This window comes from Podarcis bocagei, assembly GCF_964188305.1.
Source record: "Podarcis bocagei genome assembly, chromosome: 1".
In the NCBI taxonomy this organism is placed as follows: domain Eukaryota; kingdom Metazoa; phylum Chordata; class Lepidosauria; order Squamata; family Lacertidae; genus Podarcis; species Podarcis bocagei.
Genome location: NC_138125.1, coordinates 31,111,048 through 31,129,852, shown reverse-complemented (window position 1 = coordinate 31,129,852; position 18,805 = coordinate 31,111,048). Strand labels below are relative to the sequence as shown.

The window sequence follows — 18,805 nt, the reverse complement described above, 5'->3', positions numbered from 1 at the left end:
GTGGTTGTGTCTTTTTTAATGTTTTATTTATTGTTGGGTTGCTTTTGTTGTAGTTATGTATTTTTTCATGTTGCAAGCCATCTTGAGCATGGTTTGATCTGAGGAAAAGTAGCATAAAAATAAAATTATATATGTATGTAAACACATTTGAGCCAATTGGTCATTACTTCTCGGCCTAACATGCTTCATAGGATTATTGTGATGGTAACACCCATGGAAGAAGCTGTGGAGGGTGCTTTCTTGCACAGGAAAGCTATAAACTGTGGAAACAGCCTGAATGCTGACCCTAAAAAGCCTTCTCTGTGCCAGGGAAAAATAAACTCAAAGCTGCAGGTTCCTAGGAGTCTCTCTGGTCCAGACGCTCTCTCTGTGAGAGGGTCACTCTTGTTAACAAAAGGGGAATGAATTATGCAGCAATTGGCAGTGCCAGATGGCGACTTCCCTGCTGTTTACATAAAGAGGGGAGGAGAGAGAAGGCAGGCACAGGCAGAAAGGAGCTGCACACTCAGACAGAGGGCAGATTTCACTATGACTCTGCTGCCATTTTGAAAGACAAAAGAGACTTATTTCCACTGCCCATTTGAAGGGGGGAGTTGGCATCCCTCTGTCTTGGGAGACAATGGAGGAGTGCGCCTTTGGGGGTGAAGTCAAACTGTTGGAAGCGCCTGCTGTGGCTTATAGAGACCGATAAGGGAGAGACATGTTTTGTTGCAGGTGGGGCAGATGAAGGTGCCTGGTTGTCCCGCTGCAGATGCACCGTGGCGTTTCTTCTCTCTGTGTTCCTCCCATCAGTCATTCCTCCTCTGGTCACTGCTATGGATACACAACCTGACTACCTGTCGAAAGAGGGAGACTGTGGCCACACCTTCACACCATACAGTTAAAGCACTATGATACCACTTTAAACATGGCTTTCCTCAAAGAATCCTGGGATCTGTAATTTGTTAAAGGTGCTAAGAGTTGTTAGGAGATCCTTGTTCCCCACTCAGAGCTATAGTTCTCAGAGTAGCTGAACATTAATTTCCAAATTAGGGTGCTTCACACATACTTATTGTTTTATTTCATTTAGTTATATTTTTTATTTCAAAAAAATATGCCGGCTTGTTGTTTTTTAACTTTTCAGAGTTATCTGTATTTTTAATAATTATTTTATATTGTTTCATGTAAATCAGAAGTTTTTGTTGATTAAAGACTATGTAAATCGTGTGCATGCATGCCACTTTAAAAAAGCTTTATCACATGCAGCATGCAACGAGTTTAGTGGAACGAATTTGCTGTGTTTGTTCTACCTCACTGCCAACCATGTCCTGTTTAGGTTGAGCATTAGAAACAAAGGAAGTTGGCAGGTGAAAACAAATGCTTACAGGCCTGAGCAATTCAGTGGCTGCCAATTCAGCTGGATGTCTGAAGATCTAAGCGGGACACTCCTGCCTCTCAAAACAGATGTTTGTTTTGCAAGGGTTGGTGGGGTGTGGCAAGACACGTTTCACTGGATTATTACAAAGAATGATGCAAAGAATACCGGAGGGCCTGTACAGCTCAAGTCACTCAGTTTCCAAAACTTAATGGTTGTTTTTGTTTTGTAGCGGAGCTCAGACGGACTCCACCGCAGTGGTGATGATGGCTGATCCTGGTGTCTGGAACGGAGTCTAAATCTGGGAATGACTCTTCTCGGGTACGAATAAAAAAGAAACCACAAGTGTAAAGAGGATAGAGGATAGGCTCCTAAGTCCTTGTCATAGAGCACAAGGCAGAGCTGCACTCAGATCCTGCTTGTGAGCTTCCCACAGGCATCGAGTTGCCATGGAGGACAGGAGGCGGGACTAGATGGGCTTTGGCCTGATCCAGCAAGGAGGGCTCTTCTTAAGTGAGTTCACTGCAACTGGTGCTTTGCCTCCTCCCCAGCGTTGGGACCATTTAAGAGCTGGTGGAAAACAAATACAAGAATTGCTTTGCTGGTTCAGGCTGAGGTCTATGTAATCCAGCAGCCTATTGTTCATTGTTCTTGGTGATTTCAGAGTGAACAGGGCTGTACCCATGTCTTAACAGTTGAACTCCAAATCCCATCCTCCCTGACCGTTGGCTGGGCTGGCTGGAGATGATGGGAGTTAGAGTACATCAAAGTCCAGAGGGTCATAGGTTAGCTACCCCTGTTTTAACAGATGGGAGACAAGACACAGACCAAGCAGTTAGTGCAATTTCACCCATATTTCCAAATTACACCAACACTTTGCTTCTCCATGGTCTTTCTGCTGTGCTTCACTAAACTATGGTTTGGCTTATCTTGTCATCCAAACCTGAGCTCGTGCTTTAGCTCTTCTGGACAAACCAGAAGCTGTAAACTATAGGACAAACCTTGCTTACAGCTTTTAGTTAGTCTGGAAATAGCTAAATCACAAGCCCAGATTCAGATGACACACTGTGCCAAATTGTGGGTTAGCACAGTGCAGCAATGGACCGACCACAGTGCAGAGTAGCTGCACTCTCCTCTACCAGGAACTGCACAGTTGCACATGTGTGCTAAACTATGGTTTGATATAGCATGGTATGCAAACCAAGCCAGTATCTCTTTAGTTAGACGTTTCCTGGCAGATTGCTGGATCATATTGCTTATTAGTTCAAGGATTGTATTGCATTTGAGTTTTTAAAATGATGTTATTTGCATATGTTATCTGTATTTGTATACTGAGTTTGCTGCATATCTTAAAGTCCATGATCTTTTACTGTTTTTAAAGTCTATGGCTCCTTATTGTAAACCCCTTCAAGATATTTTATGTATTGTAAACACCATGTAAGCTTACTAAATAAATAGAGCTTTTAAAGTCTCTTTCAACCCTGCCCCTCTTAACTTTACCCAGGTATTTTACAGAGTAAAGCTCTCTAGGAGACCACCAGCTTCATAGATGGACAGGATGTACAGAACTGATCCTCTAGGAGGAAACTGGAGCGCCATCTCCCTGGATGACTCCATATTCCTGGATGCCCAAAACAACAGCACAGAGCAGTGCTTCAACGCCCATTCCCGCAGCTCTGTCCTGCAAGGGTTGCCATTTGGCGGTGTACCCACGGTGCTTGCCCTCAACTTCATCATCTGGTTGGTGAGTGAAGACGGAAGGTCCTTAATATCTCATTATTAACCATTTACTCGGGATCCACATTGATTCACATTCAGCTTCACATTCATTATTAGATAAGCCATTTGCTCTTGTTTCAACTCTTCCCAGTATCTATGCATGCATACTATCTGTATATACTATCCACAGTGGCTATAATTTGCCTTGGGGATGTAGGTGGCGCTGTGGTCTAAACCACTGAGCCCCTTGGGCTTGCCGATCAGAAGATCAGCGGTTTGCATCCTCCCATTGCTCTGTCCCAGCTGCTGCCAACCTAGCAGTTTGAAAGCACACCAGTGCAAGTAGATAAACGGGTACTGCTGCGGCCGGAAGGTTTAGTTGTGCTGGCCACATAACCCAGAAAGCTGCTATGGACAAACACCAGTTCCCTCCGCCTGAAAGTGAGATGAGCGCCACAACCCCGTAGTCGCCTTTGACTGGACTTAACCGTCCAGGGGTCGTTTACCTCTTTACCTTTTTATAATTTGCCTCCATTGTCAGAGTCAATATGCCTCTGACTACCAGTTTCTGGAAACAGTAGCTGTTGCTCTCATGTTCTGCTCCCTGGTTTCCCACAGGCACCTGGTGGGCCACTGTGAGAACAGGATCCTGGACTTGATGGGCTCTTGGCCTGATCCAGCAGGCTCTTCTTACGTTCTTTTTTCCAAAAATACAAATCACTGTCTTGTTTCCAAAAAGGGAAGCGGTTAGAAGAGAACACACTAAAAATGTTCCACACTGATATCAATAGGAGTATAGCATCTAGATCAAGGGAAGTATAATAGTGCCACTGTATTCTGCTCTGGTCAGACCTCACCTGGAGTACTGTGTCCAGTTCTGGGCACCACGGTTCAAGAAGGACACTGACAAACTGGAACGTGTCCAGAGGAGGGCAACCAAAATGGTCAAAGGCCTGGAAACGATGCCTTATGAGGAACGGCTAAGGGAGCTGGGCATGTTTAGCCTGGAGAAGAGGAGGTTAAGAGGTGATATGATAGCCATGTTCAAATATATAAAAGGATGTCACATAGAGGAGGGAGAAAGGTTGTTTTCTGCTGCTCCAGAGAAGCGGACACGGAGCAATGGAGCCAAACTACAAGAAAGAAGATTCCACCTAAACATTAGGAAGAACTTCCTGACAGTAAGAGCTGTTTGACAGTGGAATTTGCTGCCAAGGAGTGTGGTGGAGTCTCCTCCTTTGGAGGTCTTTGAGCAGAGGCTTGACAACCATATGTCAGGAGTGCTCTGATGGTGTTTCCTGCTTCGCAGGGGGTTGGACTCAATGGCCCTTGTGGTCTATTCCAACTCTATGATTCTATGATATTAGCTTACCTTAAAAAGTCATATGCAGATATTTCTCCATCCTGAGTTTGTCATGTTATCAGTGCTGCTATATGTAGAATAACACTTGATGACACTGCTGTACACAGTTCATGTTACTCTACTTCTAAAGAAGGTTGCTTCTTCCTGATAAAGCCTAGGGTGGAGCTTCATGTTACAACATAAAACAGAACCCCCAGCCCCGAGTTAGCCTTATACCACTAACGTTGTTTGGTGGTGGGAGACTTGCTGGGGAAACTGCAAGTTGGGTAGGAAATGTTTAGTCCCTCCTCCATATTTTTTGCCTTTTCCAAGTCCAGGTGTCAACTTAAAAGGGAAATTTGTCTTGAGTGTTTGTGCGCTTTGCAAGGGAAGACCAGCAGGCATGATAAAGGTTAAACACTCCCTCTTCCTTCCTGGCCATTCATTCTCCCATCTCACTTTCACAGTATCTCAGCAAATGCAGGTTTGGGCATGAATTTTTGTTTAGCTAACAACTTGTGCTGCCCTTTAACAAAATACCAAAACGTGTGAAAGCAGAAGTGTTCAGCAAGACAAATGGTAGTGGTGGTGGTGGGGACCACCCCCTCCCACCACAGAAACATGGACCTAATATGTGTGGAATATAGCACTTATGGAACACTTAACTCGCCATGGGAGGTGATAAGAGGAATCACAAAGAAAGATGGGTTTGACTCTGTAGGGTCTTGATTTATATTATTTATTAAAAATAGTACAGTAACTTCCCCTCAGTCTCAGTCATAGCAGCGACTATTGAGAAATTATCTTAACACTTAAGACTGAAGTATACCCTGTGGATGTGAGCTGAATTTGTAATGGAAAAGATTTTCCAAGTTTGTTTTGATGCCATGCGGATGACTGCATACAAGGTTTATTATTATTATTATTATTATTATTATTATTATTATTATTATTAATTTAATTTCTTGGTTGCTTTATCTTGCGACAACCCAAAGCGACTTACAACCAAACAAACAAAAAAACTGCACATAGATGCATTAAAAACAAGAGGAAAAAGAAATATCTTTTTCCTCTTGTTTTTTAACATCTCACCCTTTTCTAAAAGGCCACATATACAGTGGTACCTTGGGTTAAGAACTTAATCCTTTCTGGAGGTCTGTTCTTAACCTGAAACTGTTCTTAACCTGAAGCACCACTTTAGCTAATGGGGCCTCCTGCTGCCACCGCACCACCGCTGCACGATTTCTGTTCTCATCCTGAAGCAAAGTTCTTAACCCGAGGTAATATTTCTGGGTTAGCAGAGTCTGTAACCTGAAGCGTGTGTATCCTGAAGCATATGTAACCTGAGGTACCACTGTAGTTAAACACCAAAGGCCTGGTTTTGCCTGGTGCCTAAAGATACGTAATGAAGGAACCAGGTGAGCCTCCCTGGGGCGAGCCACCAAGACCTGTTCTTGTGTTGTCACATTCTGGACCTTTCATAGAGCAGGCACACGAAGAAGCGTTGCTGGGTCTGGGTTGGTTCATATGAGGAGAGGCTGTCCCTGAAGTATTGTAATCCTGAGCCATTTAAGGCTTTATAGGTTAAAAAAGAAAACCAGGCTTCTGTCACGATGTGAGGCCATAGATAAAGGGGAAGGACACTTCTTAAGGGTGGGCTCCTCTCAGTCCCATGAAGAGGGTCCCCTAAGCTGTTGCTTTTCTGTCTCCTACTCCAGTTCCTCCTCCTGGTCTTCTCCTGCCTTCGGAAAGCAGCTTGGGACTATGGGCGCCTGGCCTTGCTTATGGACAATGACAGGTAAGAATGCAGCTTTCCTAAAAGGATGGAGAAGGTGAGGGCCTGAGAGAATAATAGGAGAGCAGTTTTCTGTTACCCAAAATAAGAGCCCCATGTAATGCTGACTGGTGCTGCTGGGCTGGCAACAAGGGCAGTGGCCAGCAGCAGCCCCAAGATGGGATCCCAGTGGGCAAAGATGTCCTAGAATCCGCATGGCTGAGGGAGTGTAAGAATGATTGAAGGGGTCCCTCCGGTGCCTGCTGTACAACATGCATGGAACCCGGATCAAGTCAGCTTCCTTACAAAGGAAACAAAGTGCACATGAGCATGTGTTCACTGCTCTGACGGCAGAAACTTCAGAATGCAGCACAGCAGGAGGAATTCAGCAACACACTATTTTGATATTTTGAAATGTTTGTCTGGCAAACATTTCAGCTTGCCAGACAGAATGGTCTCCCCTTTCCTCTCCCCGCTCACTGTTTGGGGGGGAGTGTGGTTTTGCCAACCCTCCAGGGTGGATTTGGGGGAGGTGTGGGGAGAGCAGAGGGGAAAGCTTTGTTGCACTAGCAGAAACCCTTGTGCTGGCTTCTACTTGTGCACCAGGTTTGTTGAATCCAGCCAATTGAGATGATAGATAGATAGATGATAGATAGATAGATAGATAGATAGATAGATATAGATGATAGATACCGCATTTTTCGCTCCATAATACGCACCTGACCATAAGACGCACCTAGTTTTTAGAGGGGGGATGCAAGAAAAAAAATTCTTTAAAGGGAGCGCTGAGCAGCGCCTGTATCCATCCCAGGCTCTGCTCAGTGCTCCCATTCACGAGCCGCGAGGAGCGTGTGTGCGGCGCTTGCAGGCTTTCCCCCGACGGGCTGCCCTTCTCCCTCCTCGGGGAAAAGCCCCCAAGAGCCGCACACACACTCGGCTCAGCTTGGCTCGGCTTTTGGGGGCTTTTCCAGGAGGTGGGGGAAGGGACAGAGGGGCTAAGCCAGAAGCTAGAACAGCAAGAGGGAGCACTGCGCAGCGATCCCTCTCACTGTTCTGGCTTCTGGTATAGCCACATAGCCTGCATTCGCTCCATAAGATGCACACACATTTCCCCTTACTTTTTAGGAGGGGAAAAGTACGTCTTGTAGAGCGAAAAATACTGTAGATAGATATAGTATTTTTGTTATCTGTATTTTCTTGTGTTACGTGCAGTGCTTTGAGATTTTATGTTTGTTGAGCAGAATAAACAAAAGGATGTTCTAGCTTCCTCCATTGTGTTTTAGAACTCTTGCCTATCGCCTTTGATAATGTTGCTTGAAGCAGTTTAGAAGAACTGTGTGAATCCAAAGTAGTAGCGGTTGTTGTTGTTTATTATTATTGGATCTAACAATTGTTATGATTTCTCTCCTACCACCCCTCCCTCTTTTTTTTAAATCAGCCGTTTTCCTCCAAGCACATGGAACTCCTATGAGTAATGATATGATGGTGACAATGGGACTGAAACATTGGGAAGATAGGAATTCTTGTGAAAGAAAGGAATCCCCACTTCTTTTAAAGGAGAGCTTGGTCCAGCCCCCACAAGGGGCAGATGACTTTCCCAAAATTACCTCACTTTCTCACCTGAATTTCTCACAGTGAAAAGGAACAATGTTGTGTTTCCCTGACTGTACTTGGGGCTCCCTATCCTTGAGGGAACCTTTTAAAAAATCCATTGGAGGCAGTGGGGATCTTATTTTTCTTGTACAAATGACCTGAACCTATACAGGTGAAAGATAATTCCAATAAATGTGTTAACAGGTTTCAGATCAGATGAGTTTGCCCTTCCTTCATTGAGCTGGATTAGGACTTATTCCTACTCAGAGTAAACCCATTGACTTCAATGGACTTAAATTTTATGTTCCAGTGAGCTTTGAGTAGGACTAAGCCTCACTCCAACCTAGTGGGTTTTTTTTTTTAAAAAAAAATAGAAAATTGAAATGGACCCACCTAATCTTCACCTTATAGTAGCTTTCCTTTCCTTCACAAGACATTCCCTGTAGGGATTATACTCAAATGGCATGGAATAGCTTCTCGTCACGCTCTTCTAGAAAGTTCTCCTGATCCTTACTCTCTGGGATGTTGGCTATCTGGTGATGGTGGGATTGTTTGGTTATGGTTTTGTTCCCAATCAGGAGCTGAAAAAAATTACTTCTGGTCCATTTACACATGTGGGGCACAGGAAACAGTCAAAGTCAACATCTGACACTTTCAAATTTGTTTTTTACAATATCACACTAACATTGTGGTTCCTGATTTTAGTTGATTTCAAGTGCTATACTCCATTCTAAAATGACACACTTCCATTGTATACAGTGGGCATCCCTTATTTCAGACACCACAGCTCTGAAATAATCATTGTTGAAATTCTGATCCAGGATTCCTGTTCTAATGTCACTTGAGATTATTTCTGCTGCATCTTCATCTAAAGGGTCTGTCACTTTCCACTGGTAGTTTGATTTGGCTCTTGGTGTCATTTATCCCTTCCCTTTATAGTGCTCCTTTCCTAGATAGTAATAGCAAAGAAGCTGAGGTAAGTTTTTATTCAAATCAGATTTCCCCCCATGAACTTTGGATCTCCAACCGCAGTCCTGGGAAAGAGTGGCTGTTGATATGGATCCCGGCCTACTTGCAAAGTGCACATTGGAAGTGGGTGGGAGTCAAAATTCACAGTCTTAAAGAACCCCCACCATTCTGGTTTGCCAGGAAAATCACTGAGCAGAGCTCAGTGCCGTGCTGGTTATATGTGTTCATTTAGAGTGCTCAGTAGGTTGACCAGCAGCAGCAGGAAGAAGCAAAGTCCTGCTATATCCCCCATAAACATCTGCCCTTGCCCAATTTCCTTTTCACAGGGAATTTTCTTTCCTCATCCCAGTACTGGAAACATTGGCTCTGTGCTGGATTAGTGAGGTCGTATCTGTGATGATGTAACAGATTCAATGATGTCACTTTCCTGGAGCAGAGGCAGGAACTGTGCAGCCATCCATAACCACTATAGCCTCTAATAGTGAAAAAGAAATGGAGGAAAATGCTTGGTCTCCCTTTGGTAGCAGAATCCAGGCTGAATTCAGGTGATGGAGAATTGAAGGGCATAGAACATCTGCTTTGCACCAAGAGGGTCTCTGATAGCCTTAAGCTTCTAGCTGCTCAAAAAGGGCCTGGTACATTGGCGTGATAAATATTGTCAAATATTTATCAATTATTGTCAAAAGGATCAAGTTGGTGGTCTGACAGCTAAAGAAGTCCATGGCTTTTGCAGAATCCCAAACTCATACAAACACATTTTTTCTGTTCCACCTACACGGACCTCTCCCTTGCCCCACACTCTTTGAACTTAGGAGTCTCTTTTGGTAGGAGCAAGCAGGGTTGGGGCAATGGAACACGTTCTAATAGTTTAATTGACTGATTCCATGCAGTCAAGAGTATGTGGCATATGTGGATATGTAAAGTCACAATGCATTTCATTTAAGATGTTGCTGCTATTGGCTGCCAGGGAGCCTCCTTCCCCTTCAAGTCAGTACACAACAATACTTGTGAAACTGAAACTGCTTCATTCATTGGAGAAGAGGGGACACTTGATCCCTACTGGCTTTCTGGAGCATTAACATAATCATGGAGTGCTGTTGGTGCAACTTAAAAATGCCCACCCCCTTTGTCTTTCTCTCTCACCCTTCCTCTTGCGGTCCTCTCTGCTTTCCTGGGTTGTGGGGTGAAGACACTTAAAAGTTGGTCTGAATTGAATAATGTTTTTCTTTCTCCTCTTTTCTTTTTCTTCTTCCCCAACTCTCATTCATACTGACCTCCTCTCTTCTCCTTTGCTCCCTCTGTGCTTCTCCCAACCACATGCTCTTTCTTTCTGCCTCTCTTGCTGGACACATGAAGCCTCACATCGCTCTTCTATGGGGAACAAAGTGAAAAGGAGAAATCCCCATCAGAGACCAGTCCACTGGACGCTGACAACAAAGATGTGGTAAGCTTAAGTGGGGAAAGTAGGATGGAGTCTCATTCTCCTGAAAGGAGCTTCTGTCACTGTATGTAAATTGGGTCAACCAGACATTCAAGAAAGGGTGGGGGGAGTAGAGATGACTAATGTTTTCAGAGTGAATAGTGCTTTTCTGGAAACCCGCCAATTACGCTATGATCTTATTCATCATAAGGCAGACAAATAGGAGGTGATGCTTGGTAGCCTAATGATCTTCATGAATTGCTTTCACTATTTCTAATCCTGCCGTTTTCTGAAAAACTGTTCATCTGATTATATTGTTCTTATCTGGAACATAACAGTGAAACATTGGCTCCCAGTATGTTTTCAAGCACAATTCAAAGTGCTGCTGCTGACCTTTAAAGCCCTAAACAGCCTCAGCCCTGTATACCTGAAGGAGCATCTCCACACCCATCGTTCTGCTCGGACACTGAGGTCCAGCTCTGAGGGCCTTCTGGTGATTCCCTCACTGTGAGAAGTGAGGTTACAGGGAACCAGGCAGAGGGTCTTCTCCGTAGTGGCCCCGCCCTGTGGAATGCCCTGCCACCAGATGTCAATGAAATAAACCATCTGACTTTTAGAAGACATCTGAAGGCAGCCCTGTTTAGGGAAGCTTTAATGTTTGATGTTTTATCGTGTTTTTAATATTCTGTTGAGAGCCGCCCAGAGTGACTGGGGAAACCCAGCCAGATGGGTGGGGTATAAATAACAAATAATACTAATTATTATTTATTTATTAAGAGCCAAGCTGCGTCAGACAAATGGTCCATCTCTCCAAGTCTTTGACAGTGACTAGTACTGTATTGGGTTTTTCTGTGAAAATGCACAGGGAAAGCAAAGGGCACTTACTTGTGTGTTCTTTCTCTTAATGTTTATCTAGGATCATGCTCAGTTACATTGATCTGCACCATATAATTCCAACACAGTTGCAAATGCAGACATAGCCCTAATTTTTGGAGATTGGTAGGAACATCAATAGATCAGTGGTTCTTGCCTAATTGATATCAGTCAACTAGCTCATTCTGTTTCTCCAACTTCCATTCTAGGGATTCTGTTCCTGGCTCCTGTCAGTCTACCAGATGAAGTGAGTACATGCTACTTTTGGGTGATGACTATTACATGTCTTATTCCAACTTTTTATGTAATTAAATCCTAACACCGTTGCCGTTTTTCGCCAGCCATTTTACTCTGCTAGATGTGTGGACACGAATCCCTATCAAACATGGTTGTAAAGCCACAGCCTAGTCGTCCATTTTGCATTGGACCTGAGAATGTGATGATCTCTGTTGTTTTGATGTTTTCTTTCTCTCAAGAAAGGAAAGGAGGGGAAACAGATGGGATTTTGTGGCTCTGTGCTGACATGCCTTCATCTCTCTCTCTCTCTCTCTCTCTCTCTCTCAAGGGATGAGGAAATCCAAAGCAAGTGTGGAATTGATGCCACCACCTACCTCTCCTTCCAGCGGCATGTCTTGGTGCTGCTTCTGATCATCTGCGTGCTCTCAGTGGCTGTGGTCCTCCCTGTCAACTTCTCTGGGGATCTCTTGGGTACGTAGACTGCGTCAGGGCAGGGCACAGAAACCCCTCCAGTTGCTCTCCCACAATGTAATTAGTGGTGTGTGGCGACAGAGCTGCATTTGGACCCCAGGCCTGAGGGACCCTTCTCACCATCCTTGTACTAAGAGCCCCCAAACGCTGGTGTTTGCATAATGTTGGAGGCATGGCTGTGGAAACGAGGGGATTTTTTAAAAGGCATCTCTTGTGACCGTGCCCTCTGGTGTCTGTGACAACTCATATCTCTCTTTCTCTCTCCCTCTCTCAGGGAAGCATCCAGCTAATTTTGGCCGAACCACAATTGCGAATGTCCCCAAAGAGTACGTGATTTCTTTTCCTCAGAGTTCTGTTGTTTTTGCTTCTTGTAGTGATGACCATTGGGAACAAATGAGGACCATTTACACACCAAGAGTCCTTCATCAGCATGTCCTGGATCCATTTTTCTTGACATTATAATCCCTGTGTGTGTATGCATGTGGTAAGGTGGCTGCTGTGGTCTAAACCACTGAGCCTTTTGGGCTTGCCAATTGTAAGGTCGGCAGTTTGAATCCACGCGACGGGGTGAGCTCCCATTGCTCTGTCCCAGTATCTGCCAACCTAGCAGTTCAAAAGCATATCAGTGCAAGTAGATAAATAGGTACTGCTGTGGCAGGAAGGTACTGTATTTTTCGCTCTATAACACACTTGACCATAATACGCACATCGTTTTTAGAGGAGGAAAACAAAGGGGGGGGGAATTCTGAATGAAACAGTGGATGTATCATTTTTGTGCCTCATGCTGTGGCCACAGACATGTGATCTGATGGTGAGTTTGGGGTAGCCCAATGCAAAAATCCTGAGGATCCCTGTGGATCTGTGCTTTGTAACCACGTTTTTGCACCATTGTGGCCCCAGGCAACAGTGGGTGCGTGATTTTTTTTTGGTGCAGGCTGTAGCCATGGACATGCTATGTGATCTGATGGTGAATTTGGGGTGACCCAATGCAAAGATCCTGAGGATCCCTGTGGATCTGTGCTTTGTAACCACGTTTTTGCACCATTGTGGCCCCAGGCAACAGTGGGTGCGTGATTATTTTGGTGCAGGCTGTAGTCATGGACATGCTCTGTGATCTGATGGTGAATTTGGGGTGACCCAATGCAAAGATCCTGAGGATCCCTGTGGATCTGTGCTTTGTAACCACGTTTTTGCACCATTGTGGCCCCAGGCAACAGTGGGTGCGTGATTATTTTGGTGCAGGCTGTAGCCATGGACATGCTCTGTGATCTGATGGTGAATTTGGGGTGACCCAATGCAAAGATCCTGAGGATCCATGTGGATCTGTGCTTTGTAACCACGTTTTAAGTGGGGAGGGAAGGAAAAACACAGAAGGGACAAGGAGCACGAGAGGGGTGTGCAGAGAAGCAGCTGGCTAAGAATGCAGGAGAGGGGTTTAACGGGAGGGAGGAAAGGAAGGCAAAAGTTTTCCCCCACCCACGCACCTAAGCCAGCCCCCCCCTCTCTCTCTCTCCCACCTGCACGTTTTCTGGCTGCCTGCGAGTCCCTAAAATGCTTCCCTGGACGCAGCAGCACCGGAGCACGGAGAGGAATTAGAAGGAAGGACGTGATCCTTTCCTTTCCCCTCTGCTTGCCTGGAGGGGAGGGGATTTGCCTGCTCTTTGTTCCGTTTGAGCAAACAGCAACCGAAACAGAAGAGGGTGGGCAGTAAGACCCTGAGGCAGAATGCAGGAAAGCAACAGCTTCCTCTCTCACGGAGCTCCCTCCTCCCTGACGTGCGCGATTGGATTTTTGCCCCTGCACTCGGGCCAGTCAGCTCCAGGGACCACACATTCGCTCAATAACACGCACAGACATTTCCCCTTACTTTTTAGGAGAAAAAATCTGCGTGTTATAGAGAGAAAAGTACGGTATGCGGTTGTGATTATCCCCGCTTAAAAAATGAAGCAACTCTGAATGTGCACACATAATTGGATCACCTCCATACTTTTTAGTATTAACCCACCCACCCCAATTTGTGGGCGTTTTGTTTTTAAGCCTAAGCTTTTAGCACATACCTGTTTCATTTAGTATTGCAGTGCTCCCAGTATGTGGATTAGTGGTATGTGGAGGGGAACAGGTGGCGCTGTGGTCTAAACCACCAAGCCTCTTGGGCTTGCCGATCGGAAGGTCAGTGGTTCAAATCCGCGTGACAGTGGTGAGCTCCCGTTGCTCTGCCCCTGCTTCTGCCAACCTAGCAGTTTAAAAGCACACCAGTGCAAGTAGATAAATAGGTACCGCTGTGGCAGGAAGGTAAGCGGCGTTTCTGTGCACTCTGGCAGTCATCACAGTGTCCCGTTGTGCCAGAAGTGGTTTAGTCATGCTGGCCACATGACCTGGAAAGCTGTCTGTGGACAAACGCCGGCTCCCTCAGCCTGAAAGCGGAATTGAGCGCCACACCCCATAATTGAATTTGACTGGACTTAACCGTCCAGGGGTCATTTACCTTTACCTTATGCATGTGTACCCATGTATGTACCTGGTCTGTGCAGATGGTATGAGCAATAAGTTTTTGGTGGAAGCCACAAACAGGAAATGTTTTTATCCTCTACAGCAAAGCAAATATGGGGGGGCAGGGGGAGAAGGGAATAATATCAAATCCGCCAAGGTTGGTCACTGGCTGCAAGAATTCTTTTGAACATTGCTACAACCTCATGGCAACAAATTCAGGGTCACTGTTTTTACGCACTGTGCCGTTTTCTACCTTCTCGTCTACTGCTGGTCTTTGACCTGTTCCCCATATTTCCATCCCCAACATGCATGACTCTGTGATGATCTCAATGCGTAGAGAAAAAAGATCCAGGAACTAAGGTTCTACTTGGTTCTTTCTTTTACAACTATTGGGAAGCTTTTTGTGTGTGTAAAAATGCAGGGGTAATTTGGGGTACTTCTGGGCTAGCCCTCTCTCCATGAAACTGTGATATTGTTATGTGAGGGTGGAAGTTGTTGCCTACATCCCATAATGAGGGATTCTAGGTGTTCCTCAGGAAACAGTTGCGGCTTCCTTATCTACTGGCAAAGATCCCTTGTATTTCCTGTTTGGAAAAAATGTATTTCCTTTTGTCTCCTGTAGTGACCGTCTCCTGTGGCTGCACAGCATCTTTGCCCTCCTCTATTTCATCATCACCGTGCTCTGCATGGCTCATCACTCCATCCAACTTGAATACAAAGAGAATGAGAAGGTAAGAAATTCAGTAGCCCCATTCACGCCTTCCCCTTCTGCCCTTTCAGAGAAACTCTGGGCAATGAGGTGTTTTCATTGTCCTTTACTAAGGGAGATCCTTGGGTCCAAAGCTGGTTTCAAGAAGTTCACACTGGTATGGTTAGAATGCTCTGGAAGGAGGCCCAAGCCAGCTGTAAACTAATTTACTAGGTGGCCTTTCGCAAATTGCTCAGAAAACCAATGAGGCAAGCGTCTTATGTAGGAAAGACTCCTGTATAAACAATATTTTTAAAATCTTTATTAATGTTATGAATTAGCTGCAAGTGGGAAGGTTAATTTAATTCAAAAGATTTTAAAGAGAATGGATCCCAGTATGTTTCAGTCAGGTAACCATCCACTGTTGGGGAATTTTGGAGTCTGGTGTCTGTGTCCTTAATGAGAGCTGTGGACCAAAAATGAGAACTCCCTCTTGGGTTCCTTTTATTTTAATTTTCATGCCATCCCATAACAAAATTATTTGGGTGGCATACAATAAGTATTAAAAAACACACACACAAAAGAAAGAAACCCATAAAATAAAGCAGCATAAATATGTGTTTAACAGCTTACCACTTTGCATAGTGTCTTAATGCCTTGGCAAAATTTCAGAATTAAGCTTTATTTGTACAGAATTCTGGATACCCTGCTTATTTGCAGGAGGGGGGTAGTCTGGTCCTGTTGCTCTCGGGTGTCTCCTTTTTTCAGGGACTTTCTCCCTTTCTTCTCCCTAAGGTGGCCCGGACCCTGATGGTTACCAGGATTCCCAAAGATATTATGGATCCCTCCCTAGTCATCAAACATTTCCAGTAAGTGCAACTATAAGTTGATACCCATGCCTCTAAACACATCCCTCCCTCTTCCCCTTTCTTCTCTAGCTAGTAATAGTCACTCACTGAAGGTGGATGGGGGACTGCCTGGGTACCACTTATACAACATCTTGGGTCCCAAGATGGGTGAAATATGGGATATAAATATACAAAAATAAAATAAATACATTCATAAGGTTATGTCCCATTTTTAACCAATCGCTGCTACAACAGCTTTCTAAAGAGGTGTTCTGTGTTTCATGGCACCAGCCCAGTCTCTGTTCCCTTGTGACGCCAGGGATGGGATGGGCAGGACTGATCAAGCTCCATCACTTCCTTTTCACAGGTGAGCATGTTCCTTAAAGATCTTGATTTTATCTTCTCAACAGTGAGGCTTACCCAAGCTGCACAGTGACTGGTGTCCAGTTCTGTTCTGATGTTCGCACACTGATGAAGTTGGATTCAGAGAGGTGGGTGTGTTGTTTTTCTGCTAAGGCCTGGATTTTTCTAAACTCCTTGGATTCTATTAAGCAGATATCCTGATATCAATTTTACAGTGCAGTAGCAAGCACCTTTCGGCAAGATTGTTCTCACCCCGCCTTGAGAATTGCTTCAGGCACTTTGCAAGACACAAGGGAGAAGCTTGTGTCTGATCCTTTTAACATGACAAAGACTTGCATCTTGGCAGTTATTTGCTGCATTTTATTTATTATTTTACTTAGAGCACTTAGGCTCCCAGGGTGGCGTACCTTTGATAAAAACAAGATGGTCTCTGCCGTCAGGTTTACAATCGGAAAGGCACAGCACGCGAGGGAAAAGAAACAGGGAAGAAAGGGGGGGTAGCAAACTCACATGTCAGTTCTTAATGTTGAATAGTACTTACAATGACCAGCTGGAATGGAAACAGTTAAAGGGCAGACCCATTTCTGGTCTGTGTCACTTAAACATACTGTTTTTAGCCATAATTCCATTCAGGCCTCACATTTAACCTGCAATTTAAAAAAAATTCATCTCAAGATATGTCTCTAAATACACTGCCTCAAATCACAACTTTTTACTCCGTGAATGAAAGGAGATTTGAGATCATGACGGGGTTTCTTCTGTGAGTGCAGCTCTCCTTCCATGAATGGAGGCTCCCATTCACAGAGCCAAAGGATCCAGGCCACACACTGTGATACCTTGAAACCTATTTAAACAAGTATTTTGTCTGCATATTTAAATAAATACATAAATGCCAAGTGCTGCACCGCAACGTTATTTCCATCACAGCTAAGGTTCTGAGGATGTAATTCTGTAGGGGTGGGAAACCTTAGACCCAGAGGTTAAATGCGGCCTTCCAGTCCTCTTTATCTGACCCTGAGAACTGCCCCCAGTCCACACTCCTCACTGGCCTGGCTAGAAAGTGTCCTTGAACTATTTCATGCCTCTTTTGCTTGTCTGGATGGAGCATGTATGGGTGTGGAGACACTAGAATGCTGTACGAAGGCAACGTTTACACCTATTTTTCTGCCCACTTTTGTCCCCACTCACCACTGTCATGTGGCCCTCAGAAGGTTGCCTGGAAGGGAATGTGGCCCTTGCGATGAAAAAGGTCCCCCACCCCTGCTGTACGGAATCCGAAAGCCTCAAACTTAAGCAAAGCAACCGCAGTTGTGCATGCATGGAAATACACTTACCGTATTTTTCCATGTATAAGACGATATTTTATCCTTCGAAATGATGGGCAAAAATTGTGAGTCGTCTTATACACGGATAGCAGTGGGTGGGTGGGCAATTGGTGGCAGCAGCCAGCAGGAGATTGTCAGAGGCAATTGGCCGTGTGATTGGCCTTCTCAACAACTTTGGGCAATGCCCCCCCCCCAAAAAAATAGGGGTTGTCTTCTACATGGGGGCGGGTTATACACAGAACAATACGGTAATTCTGAACACAATGATTCAATGGGCAGCCTCGTTAACTTTCCTCTCTGCTTCGTTTTGGCTGGCAGGCGCAAGGCAATGAAGGGGAGGCTTTACTTCACCACCAAGGCTCAGAAGGAGGGGAAAATCATGATCAAGATCCACCCCTGCTCACGGATATTCTGTTGCCGTAGTTGCGGCTTTGAAGAGGTACAGAGTGAAATTCAGGGCTGGCACATGAAACTGACCGTGGGCATTTATGATTGTCCATTACCCTGTTGCTTTGTTAGTCTGCTGGCTACCAAGCTAAGCTAGAGACAATTTCCATGTGAAATTTGATTGAGTGATTGCTTTTATACAGTGCTTCAAAAAAAAGTGTTTAGGGGTGCTCTCATTTTGACTCAAGAAAATCTCCATTTTATAGTTCAGATTGGGAAAAATAAATACAGTAAATGGACAAAAGTACAAAGAACATGCATTACCTCATATTACTCAGCTGACAGTAAAACACCACACTTCCACATTGCTTCACATTTTAAACGCTCACTTCCATCTGAGACTCAGGAAATGAGGCTGCCATCGGAGGTGGTAACAACGAAACTGACCAGTCACTGTGCTATTCAACGGAACTGATTATTCGCCGTGCTAGAGAAGAAACTATTTTTTTAAAAAAAATAGTTTCTTCCATTAGATGCACAAAATATTTAGGGGTATGCGTACCCCTGCATCCCCCTAGAAAAAAAGCACTGCTTTTATATAACCACCTTTTCGCCAAGGCGCCCAAACATGGTTTGTAGTTTTACAATATGAAAACAAATGCATGTTATAAAATGCAGAGTGACTGACAGAGTCATCTCAGGCCCCACAGGTGTCTCCAAGAGCTGATGGCAACAAGCTCCCTGGCTTGTGTTCCCTCGTTCCTGCCTTCCCTCAGGCTGCAGAGGCCTTTCTTGAGCAGCCCCAGGGAAGGTGGTGGGGGAAAGGCCTGCTCCAACAGTTCTCTCAGACCTCTTGATGGTTCTGCCAGGAGCTGATGGTTAGTGCTCCCTGGCCCAAGTCTCCTAGCTTCTGCCTTCCCTCGGGGCACACAGGTCTTTCTTAAGCAGCCTC

The 18,805-nt window shown here is 44.9% G+C and overlaps 1 protein-coding gene across 6 annotated transcripts in view; it reads left to right on the top strand.

Annotated features, from left to right (window-relative positions):
* The window catches only part of TMEM63C (transmembrane protein 63C), a 68,218-nt gene that overhangs the window by 31,398 nt on the left and 18,015 nt on the right, over window positions 1-18,805 (top strand). For 4 of the 6 annotated variants that reach the window (XM_081172875.1, XM_081172873.1, XM_081172874.1 and 1 more), the window contains 12 exons: window positions 1,587-1,675; window positions 2,859-3,098; window positions 6,134-6,213; window positions 7,628-7,660; window positions 10,108-10,195; window positions 11,254-11,291; window positions 11,610-11,752; window positions 12,027-12,078; window positions 14,865-14,973; window positions 15,726-15,799; window positions 16,189-16,269; window positions 17,785-17,905. In XM_081172875.1, coding sequence (XP_081029001.1) covers window positions 2,904-3,098; window positions 6,134-6,213; window positions 7,628-7,660; window positions 10,108-10,195; window positions 11,254-11,291; window positions 11,610-11,752; window positions 12,027-12,078; window positions 14,865-14,973; window positions 15,726-15,799; window positions 16,189-16,269; window positions 17,785-17,905 — 1,014 coding nt within the window. In that variant the 5' untranslated portion in view covers window positions 1,587-1,675; window positions 2,859-2,903. The remainder of the gene's footprint in view (window positions 1-1,586; window positions 1,676-2,858; window positions 3,099-6,133; window positions 6,214-7,627; window positions 7,661-10,107; window positions 10,196-11,253; window positions 11,292-11,609; window positions 11,753-12,026; window positions 12,079-14,864; window positions 14,974-15,725; window positions 15,800-16,188; window positions 16,270-17,784; window positions 17,906-18,805) is intronic. The other 2 variants (XM_081172877.1, XM_081172878.1) reach the window with 1 other exon arrangement.